The sequence below is a fragment of the Tarenaya hassleriana genome, unplaced genomic scaffold (assembly GCF_000463585.1).
Source record: "Tarenaya hassleriana unplaced genomic scaffold, ASM46358v1 Cleome931, whole genome shotgun sequence".
Classification (NCBI taxonomy): Eukaryota; Viridiplantae; Streptophyta; class Magnoliopsida; order Brassicales; family Cleomaceae; genus Tarenaya; species Tarenaya hassleriana.
In genome coordinates, this window is record NW_010971695.1 from 846 (window position 1) to 9992 (window position 9147).

Here is a 9147-nt window from a genome sequence, read left to right on the forward strand (position 1 = left end):
ATTATTCGGCCTTACCAAATTTCCAATGATTGTTTTGTTGGTTGAATTGAATATTATCTAATGATACAATCAGTAATAAATGGTCTATAATTTTTTTTCCCAAGTACACGCTTACCCTTTTAATTCCAAAAATTTCTACGATCTAACAAATAAAATAAATATATTATTCAATTTTGTATATCCACCAACCTGAATACCAAAAAAAAATGTATATCCAAAATATTACTCTGTAAATTTGTATATTTTTGCACATATACTCAATTTTTTATGTTGAGCCATATATATGTGATTTGTAAACTAATAATTATTGATATTTTTCAATTTAAATAGGACTATGTATGTCATGTTTGATCCAGATTAGTCAACGATGACATATTTCAACTATAGTATATACATAGATATGTATGTATGTATGTATGCATGTATGTATGTATGTATCTACTAGAAGGGTTTACAGAGAGGAAAGCCAATGGTATGGGAAGAGTCAGCCCCCTTCCTTGGTTTCTTCCACACGGCTCTTCCCAAAATTGCCAAATATGAAAAATACCTACAAAGCCATACAAAGTTGAATCTAACGTCACCATACCCTCTCTCTCTCTCTCCCCCTCCAAAGATATATATAAACCCTAGTTTGCAAAGAAGAGGAGAAGCAGTCTCTCTCTCTCTCTTTCTCTCTCCAGTCCATAGATTGCTTGGGTTGCAAGTAAATGGGGAGGCAGCAAAGGCTGTTGCATAACCTGAAGAAGGGAGAACAGATGAAAGAGCAGGAATTTGGTCGGCTTCTTTCATATGCCGAAGTGTTCACCAAGAGATCGAAGCCGAAGCTTATCTCACTTCTTCTCTTCTCTCTTCTCTCTGGTTGCTTCATCTTCGCTCCTCACCTCCTCTGTTTTTCTCCCCCTTCTGCTCTCTCCCCACTCGGTATGTTCACCTTCCCTGAACTGTTCATGTCGTGGTACAAAGCATATATTTTGTTTTCAGTCTTGTTTTTTCTTGCTGTTCTGAACTGTTCTTGTTCCGGGTTTTACAGGTTCTGTAAAAGCGAGTGATGTTCATAGCCATACCCTTCTCTCCATGCCTTCCACTGTATCGGATGGTTAGTACTTAAGCATTCTCAGAAGATTAGCCGTATAACTTCAGACAACACACTTTTAAGCATCAGGCGAAAGATTCTTGCAGAACAAACTGTCGTCATGATCTGTTTCTGGTCTGATCATATTGAAATTTGTTTCTTCTGGTGAATATATGCAGAGGGTATGTGGTGTGACAGAACAGGATTCCGCACAGACATCTGTTTCATGAAAGGCGATATCAGAACACACTCGCCTTCTTCTTCAATCTTGGTCTACACCGGCTCACAAGACAGATCAGACGGTTTCACCAACCATGCCTCTCATGAAAAGATCAAACCCTATACCAGGAAATGGGAGGCGAGCGTAATGGATACCATTACCGAGCTAAACCTCGAAAGAAAGGATGCAAAACTCGGTGATGGGCGCACCTGTGATGTGCATCATGATGTTCCTGCCGTGGTGTTCTCAACAGGGGGATATACAGGGAATGTATATCACGAGTTCAACGACGGGATTATTCCCCTGTATATAACATCACAGCATTTTGCCAAAAGGGTTGTTTTTGTGATTTCTGAGTACCATAAATGGTGGGAGATGAAGTATGGAGATGTTGTTTCTCAGCTCTCTGACTATCCACTCATTGATTTCAGCAGAGACAAGAGAACTCACTGCTTCAAGGAAGCCATTGTTGGCCTTAGAATCCACGACGAACTGAGAGTGGATCCCTCCCTGATGCAGGACAACAAAACCATCATAGATTTCAGAAATCTCCTGGACCGAGCCTACAGACCGAGAATCAACAGATTGGTTAGAGAGGAGGAGCTTCGGCTCAGTACAAAAGCAGCAAAGGAAAGAAAGGGTCCTGCAACCGGGCGACTGCAGAGGCCAAAACTGGTTTTGCTATCAAGAAACGGGTCTCGGGGGATCGAGAATGAGGATATGATGATGAAGATGGCTAAGCTAATAGGATTCCAAGTTGAAGTCGTGAGACCAGAAAGTAGGACAGAAATGGCAAAGATTTACAAGGTACTGAACTCCAGCAATGTCTTGGTCGGGGTCCATGGAGCAGCCATGACTCACTTTCTGTTCATGAGACCTGGAAGTGTCTTCGTTCAGATAATCCCGTTGGGGACAGATTGGCCAGCAGAGACATACTATGGAGAACCAGCAAAGAAGCTCGGTCTAGACTATATTGGTTATAAGATTCTTCCTAGAGAGAGCTCGTTGTACCAGAAATATGGTAAAGATGATCCAGTTCTTCAAGATCCGAGCAGTATCAATCAAAAGGGATGGCAATTCACGAAAAAGATATACTTAGATGACCAGCAAGTGAAATTAGAACTCCGAAGATTCAAGAAGGTGTTGCTTGATGCTTATGCAAAGGCCATCATGAGCTGACCTGAAATGGGTTTCATCAAGTTGTTGCTGTATAGTCTGCACACAAAGTACAATATAAAAAAAAATCAGATTCTTTGTGAACATATTAGATCTTCTATCGGGTTTCGATTTTCTTTTACAGTTCTCTGCATTGTACTAGGAGTTCTTCTGTTTGTGTCGTTTACTTATTGTTTCCTCTCTAGGGTTTTCTCTATAGCTTTGTATCCTATGTATCAATGACTTGTTCATATTTGGAGGCCTTTCTTTCAGTCCCTCGAAACGGGTTTTCTTGCATCTGCAATGCACATAATCTAAGGGCTTTCTCGCAGTAAGAAGGATAGCATAATCGACGAAAATGTAAGAAACAGATGCAAAGATTTTGGGAAACATGACGCTTTGATTAACCAGAACAGCTGAATGTTGTGGTACATTCATGGTTAATGAGATTTCCTGTTACAATATGAGGTCTCTTATTTACTTGAACCAACAAGACATTCTAGTCAGATCAGAATTCAAGTGTCAATGCTGAGGAAGTATGTGACTAGAGCCATCTCTTTTCTGCCATGGATGATGATGGATGCATAGGAGGAGGTGTCTTGGCATTTCTTGCATCATTAACTCCTAACAAAGCAAAAGAGAGAGAGAGGAGGACAGGTTTTATTTATCACCAAAGAAAGCAAGAACAGAGAGAGGGGCAACATGAACTTTATCGGCCATATTCTTACCATTCTGGATAGGTTTTCCCCCGAGAGATGACCTCCTCGATGATCTCTCAGTCCCTTCTGATGGCATTACGCCTGTCAGTGACCGCCGCCTCAGCATCCTTCCGTTGCTTGTAATTGGCGACTTTCCATCGCCGGAATTATTTGCAACTCTTAGGGGCGACCTTGGTTCCACCGAATTATTATTCTCTTTTCTGTGAAGTAATATGAAACATTTAACATCATGTGTATTGGGAAAATATAATTTAATTCATCAAAAGTGTTTTCTAATACCTCTTCTCTGAACCATTGATCAGTTTTCCGATATTTCTCAGCGACTTCCTTATTTGAGACCCTTTTCCATTTGCCCGGGAATCTGCAGAAAACGTTAGTTCGCTGTGCATTACAATCTGTATCTCGTTTCTCGAAGCTCTTTGATCAGGTGTTTTCGGTAACTGGATTTGAGGAATGCTTGTTCTGCCATCTATTTTCGCTACTCGTTTTTGGCAAGAGCCAGCAGGACTTCGAGGATCTACATTGCTAACATATCCATAACATTGAGGCAATTCTTCTGCATCGGGAATCTGCTTCTTCACAGGCACATTTTCTTTCCTAAAGGATTTCGGGCCTTCCAAACTCGATCTTCTTGAACGGTTGGGCATTGTGGGGGTTTTAGGACCTTTCCTCTCCTCCAAATTCCTTCTCTCGGTCTTTGTGATGCTGCAGTTCTCTATGCTTAATATTCTGAGACGTGGAGGAGTTCTTTCCATTGTTGCAACAGGTTTGCCAGAAGGAGATTTTACCTCCTTTATTCTGTAAGCAGTGTTATATCCCTCCTCCTTGCTAGCCAGTGTCTTCTTAAGGTTCTCAATCTGAAAGAAAGTTACCGAAATATATGAGTAAACACACAACGTGGTATAGCCTTTCGCTACTCGGTTTGAGAATGATGTTTACCTGCTCCTTGAGTTGCACAACTTCTCTAGTCTCTTTGTGTGCTCGAGCAGCTCCAAGTTCCACAGTTGAAACTCTTTGTGCAAACTTCAAAGTACTGATTGTTTCGCTGAAGGAATCTTCCTCGGGACTCAAATGAGCAAACATCAATGTTTTAGCTTGCCCACCTAAAATGAAAAACATGAGAGGAAGTGTCAATGTCAATGATTTCACACGAGATCCAAAACGGAAGCAGAGACATAGGATTCTTTCTTACTTTTCTCCATCCCATAAGAACCAATGGAGGAAGTGATCCAATATCATATCACTAGAGAGTAAAAAAGAGGCAGCAAGAAGAAGAGAAGGAATGTGATCTAGGGCTAGAATATATCAAATACCTAATGACTCTTGAAGTAAAAGGGTCAACTTGCTGTTGCGGTATGGGATGTGAGAATTTTTCTGAGCCAAAGCTGAGATGACATCTCCTAAACAAGCAAGAGACTTGTTGATATACTGTGCTTCCTTGAGTCTATCTCCTGTAACTTCAGATTTGTCCACTCTCTCACTCCCTGCAAGGTCCACCAGATGTAAGCAACTCCTGAGAGTTCCCCCCGATGTATCTTTTCCACGTACGTGCACTGTAAGGATACTGCAGAACAGATAAATGATTTATTTAATCATAAAAGCAGTAACTCCAATATTCTGAATGTTGTCTGAACGAATAGTGCTTCATCATGTTCGAGTACCTGTGGGAGCGACTACTTCTATTGTTCATGGACGTGGAGCTAACAGTACGGTTAACCTCACCGGCCTCCATCAGCCTGATGACATCCATCGTGGATTTCACAGAATGCATTGTAGCATCAGGAAGACTCAGGCCATCCTCGTTGGAGCAACTTCGAATTTCTAATGTGCCGAGTTGTCAAGAAGAAACGAGAATACTCCGACAGAACTTGTTAAAACTCAAAATATAGAAGCCATGAAACTCAAAATATAGAAGCCATCCTCGTTGGACCAACTTCGAATTTCTTGATTTTTTTTCCAAGGATAACTTTGTTAAAACTGACAATATAAAAGCCATGAAAGGATATCTGGTGGATGAAGAATTTTCTGCAAGAAGGTCTCGAACTTGTTCATTGTATATCTCGACCATTTGGACATAAATCTCATACGTCATGATGTCCCTCCTTTTGTCACTTATCAGAAAGAGATCACTGAGAGCCAGATAGTTGATACCCATTTCTGTAGCTGATCTTCCTGGTGGACCACTCTACAATAAGATATATATGTTATGTGGTAGATGTCTTCCAAGTGATAACTCAATTTGTAAAAAAGTAATTACCATCGTGTACGTTTTCCCTGATCCCGTTTGGCCATATGCAAAGATGCACACATTATAGCCATCAATCACCGATCTAATCAATGGTTGTGTCTCTTTAAATACATCATCTGTGCATAAGAATAAGGAAGTTTCAGTTTCCATATGAAATAAGTTTAAATTCAAATATGAGCTCAAAGCCTTTGCCATAGTTGTGAATTTACCTTGAGTTGCTGATGGACCAAACACCTGATTAAACCGAAACATTTTTCTTGCATCTTTCTGAGTCTTTGATGGATCTAAAACCACTAAAGAACCATCTTCGCCTATAAAATCTACCACTCCTTTCCAGTCACTATTGAATATTGGTCTAACTCTGCAGTAAACTCTTATACTTCCTGCAAATATGTAGAATGGATTAAACGCCCTATAAAAAGGCTAATATCAAATTAACTGCTCCTTACATTTCAAAACGTTTTTTACCTTTTAAATCTTGCACCATGTTATATAATTTTTGGTTCTCTTTAACCACCTTTTGATATCCAAAAGCCGCTGATGACATCTCTTCTACCCAATTCCCTGAGCGTAAGAATCACATGGCAGGAAAAAAAGAAAAGATGAACTGAAGAACAACAAACTATCTGCAAAATTAATCTTTATATCAAAGACAAAGGATGAAAATTTGCACAGAAGAGTAAAGAAATAAAAACCCAGAAAGCAAAACTAACCTAGTTCCCTCAAGTCTTTTTGCAAATGGAGCTGAAAATTCTCTAAGTCTTGCTTGGTTTCTGAAATCAAAGACTTAAGATCCTGAACAGGAAAAAAGGAGCAGACAACTTAGATAAGCATTGAAGCCAACAAAGAGAGAACAAATCATCATGGATAAGAAAGAACTCATTACACAAACATGAAGTGAAACTGATAAGAAGGTGTGCCATAAACAGTAGTCTTCATTGATCATGTAAATGTTTTGCTAAAGCCTTGCAGAACTTCATAAGAACAGCTTAACAAAATCCTACCACGAGTTCCTTTTCTTGTAATTTCAGTAAACGCTTGTGGTTGCATTTCCCTTTTTGTGGGCAGCTTCTGCAGCACTGAGCAAAAAAGGGGGTGTTGGACAGGATGTGTTACAAAAGTGTTCTTGTTTAGCACAAACACGGTGCAATTCTTTATGTAGTTCAAACATGAAAACGAAAGAGGAAAAGAAAATACCCGGTATTTGTCATGAAAAGGTAACTCCCCCAGGGGCATAGATTTTAACTCTGATGGTTTGCAATTACCTTCTTTGAGAAAATCCTTGAAGACGGAATGAAGCTGTTTAACAACATCAAAAGGGATTTTGTCAGGTTTGCCAATCTATCAGGGCAAAATTTGTCTTCTTTGAAGGTGTCTGACTAGATACATTCAAATGATTTCCACAAGGCACATACATCAGCTATTTTCTAAACCTGTAACCAAGCCAGCTGCAGAAAATAGCAAGTTTGATTTCTATGCGGAAACCAACGGTTGACCAGTGAGATTGCAACTTTAGGAACCATTTACAAAATTTTTCAAGTTCTCAACTCACCTCTGGGAACTCTCGTTCTAGCTTGTCACTCACGAAACTCGTGATGATTTTCTTGAAGGCTTTTCTTGAATTCTGCAATCCATATAACTTCAGCAAGTGAACAAAGTCCATAACTGTTAAAACTGTAAAAACCAGAACAATAACATACAGAAAAATGCTGCAGAACTTCTTAAATTACCTCGCTACCAATAACACCAGAAGTGAGATTCTCATCCATGTTTTCCTTGGAATCAGCAATCTCATCAACCAGCAACTTTGCTATGACATCTGCAAGTATCAATTCCAAAACAAGGAGAAAGGAAAAGAACACATAAGCAGGGAGTTTTAATGAAACAACTAGAACGTCGCCTCGTGGTGAAGTTTTAATGAAACTTATACAGCCTTAAAAGGAGGGAATCAGAGATAAGAAAGCGTAGATCAGACCTTCAAGTTTATTGCTTTTACTGTCTGTGAATCCCGTTTTGTCACGAACAGAGGACCTGTCTAGATGCTTAGATGAGGTCGAAAGGATTTTAGTGGCAGAGTACTGAGCTGTGGGAGTTTTTATGTGCTTATAAGACCCATTTCCATTGCTTGTTAACTTCCACTCTTGATACGCCTTAAGGCCTAAAATGCAATCCACAACCTTGGCTACGGATCCTGACTCTAGATTATCCTGTGACATTTCATGTTGAATTCCATTGCTCAATAGTAGAAAAGTTGGAATAAAAAATGCATATAAAAACTTAAAATGTTTTACCTTGTCAAGATCGGAAGCTTCAAATGCCGGCAGCTTCAAGTTTTCCAAAGCCACGAGAAAATTCCGAACGTTTTCAAAGTATTGATAAGCAGCAGGAGGCTGATACTCCCGGCTAAATGATGGCATATGAGAATAGTTCTCCACAACCTTTAAGTGGACATTGTCATTACAAAGAACCCATTAACAACACTTATCGATTGGATTTTACCAAACAGAAAGCTGTTCTATGCCCAGTCGAGGATTCGAATAGACGAAAAAAATGTTACTTTTGAAACAGCACCAGGGTGAATCTTGTTAGTGGCATTGCATAAAATTTCACAGTTTCGAACTCATCAAGACAGTAATAGTAAACAGAAAACTGTTCTGAGCTCGATCAAGGATTCGAATAAAGGAAGAAAATGTTACCTTTGAAACAGCACCAGGGTGAATCTTGTTAATGGCATTGCATAAAATAAGACCATTTCTCAGGCAAGAAATGAACTCCTTCTCCGATGGTTGACTCGAGATACCAAGCGGACCAACTGTGGAATGAAGCCATTCCACGGCTTGAAATCGCCTCATTGCTGCAAAATCAGCACAGACGCAGTCAACCACACGGGATCGGAAACATATCATCCGGGTTTCTTTTTTCGTTTGCTCAGCAATTCAAACAGGAAAATTTAGATAATTTTCTTAGAATCCAAACAGATCCGAAATGCCAAAGAAGATAGAGAAAAGATTCCACAACTGTCACGAACCCGCTTCCTCGGCTCTTCTTGAGGTCATGTTAAAGTCATGCAACCCAGTTCTCAAGCTCGTCATCAGAACCCACTTCTCGGTTTCTTCCTGAAATTAGAACAAAAGTTTCGAAATTTAGAAAGATCGTAAAAGGAAACAAATCAAGAGATGGCAAGACTTACCAATTTTCGGATTCAAATTTCTTGTCTTATGATTCAATTGCTCCTCCAAGCCCCTAGAAAGCCGAAGAAAGAAAACCCTAGAAAAGGAAGCACGAGGGAGAGAGAAGAGGAATGAAGATTTTTCTCCTCCTGCTTCTTGATTCTCTCTGAAAGCTGCTTCGTATATGTTTATTCGGTTAAATTGTAACGTTACTCTTTGCACTGTTTTTGAATTCAAAATGCTTAGCTAACGGATCTCAACCGTCCGATGGAATTTCACACTTTTTATTGGGCCTTAATATGGGCCTTAAATTTGGGCCTATTTATATATGAATAATTCAGATATATATATAGAGAGAGAGAGCGCTAAAACAAAGAGGAAAAGCACATACATTTCTTCATTAAATATACATAGAGAGAGAGAGCTAAGCCAAGAGGAAAGCTCAGACATTTCTTCGGATGCAGATACATAGCTAAAAGCCGGAGGGAAAAAGCTCATACATTTCTTCATTACACACACACACACACTATATATATATATATATATATATATATATATATATA

The 9147-nt window shown here is 39.5% G+C and overlaps 2 protein-coding genes across 3 annotated transcripts; one reads left to right on the forward strand and one right to left on the reverse strand.

Moving 5' to 3' along the window:
• The first annotated feature begins 592 nt into the window (after nt 1-592).
• Nucleotides 593-2719, forward strand: LOC104804701 (EGF domain-specific O-linked N-acetylglucosamine transferase-like). The gene is made up of 3 exons (XM_010529041.1): nt 593-921; nt 1031-1096; nt 1252-2719. The coding sequence occupies exons 1-3, from the start codon at nt 708-710 to the stop codon at nt 2469-2471; spliced, it is 1500 nt and encodes a 499-aa protein (XP_010527343.1). The 5' UTR covers nt 593-707; the 3' UTR covers nt 2472-2719.
• A 113-nt stretch (nt 2720-2832) lies between these two features.
• Nucleotides 2833-8762, reverse strand: LOC104804702 (kinesin-like protein KIN-14G). Of its 2 annotated transcripts, none has more exons than XM_010529043.1 (20): nt 8605-8762; nt 8443-8530; nt 8111-8268; nt 7706-7852; nt 7390-7621; nt 7145-7233; nt 6967-7038; nt 6612-6713; nt 6419-6493; nt 6128-6209; nt 5883-5978; nt 5624-5797; nt 5424-5530; nt 5173-5351; nt 4828-4992; nt 4480-4730; nt 4106-4269; nt 3446-4023; nt 3176-3366; nt 2833-3071 (listed from the first exon to the last, which is right to left on the reverse strand). In XM_010529043.1, exons 2-20 carry the CDS (start codon nt 8504-8506, stop codon nt 2992-2994), a joined length of 3006 nt encoding a protein of 1001 aa, XP_010527345.1. In that variant the 5' UTR covers nt 8507-8530; nt 8605-8762; the 3' UTR covers nt 2833-2991. The 2 variants fall into 2 exon arrangements, with proteins under 2 accessions (XP_010527345.1, XP_010527344.1); XM_010529042.1 differs by having other exon boundaries at nt 6967-7053.
• Between the last annotated feature and the right edge of the window lie 385 nt (nt 8763-9147).

Excerpts from the sequence above, each read along its gene's own strand:
- LOC104804701 (XM_010529041.1), top strand. The coding sequence starts at position 708 with ATGGGGAGGCAGCAAAGGCTGTTGCATAACCTGAAGAAGGGAGAACAG. Across the intron at positions 922-1,030 it reads TTCTGCTCTCTCCCCACTCG|GTTCTGTAAAAGCGAGTGAT; the intron begins GTATGTTCACCT and ends CGGGTTTTACAG. Across the intron at positions 1,097-1,251 it reads GCCTTCCACTGTATCGGATG|AGGGTATGTGGTGTGACAGA; the intron begins GTTAGTACTTAA and ends GAATATATGCAG.
- LOC104804702 (XM_010529042.1), bottom strand. The coding sequence starts at position 8,506 with ATGACGAGCTTGAGAACTGGGTTGCATGACTTTAACATGACCTCAAGA. Across the intron at positions 7,234-7,389 it reads TAAAAGCAATAAACTTGAAG|ATGTCATAGCAAAGTTGCTG; the intron begins GTCTGATCTACG and ends TGATACTTGCAG. Across the intron at positions 4,993-5,172 it reads GAAAATTCTTCATCCACCAG|ATTAGAAATTCGAAGTTGCT; the intron begins ATATCCTTTCAT and ends ACAACTCGGCAC.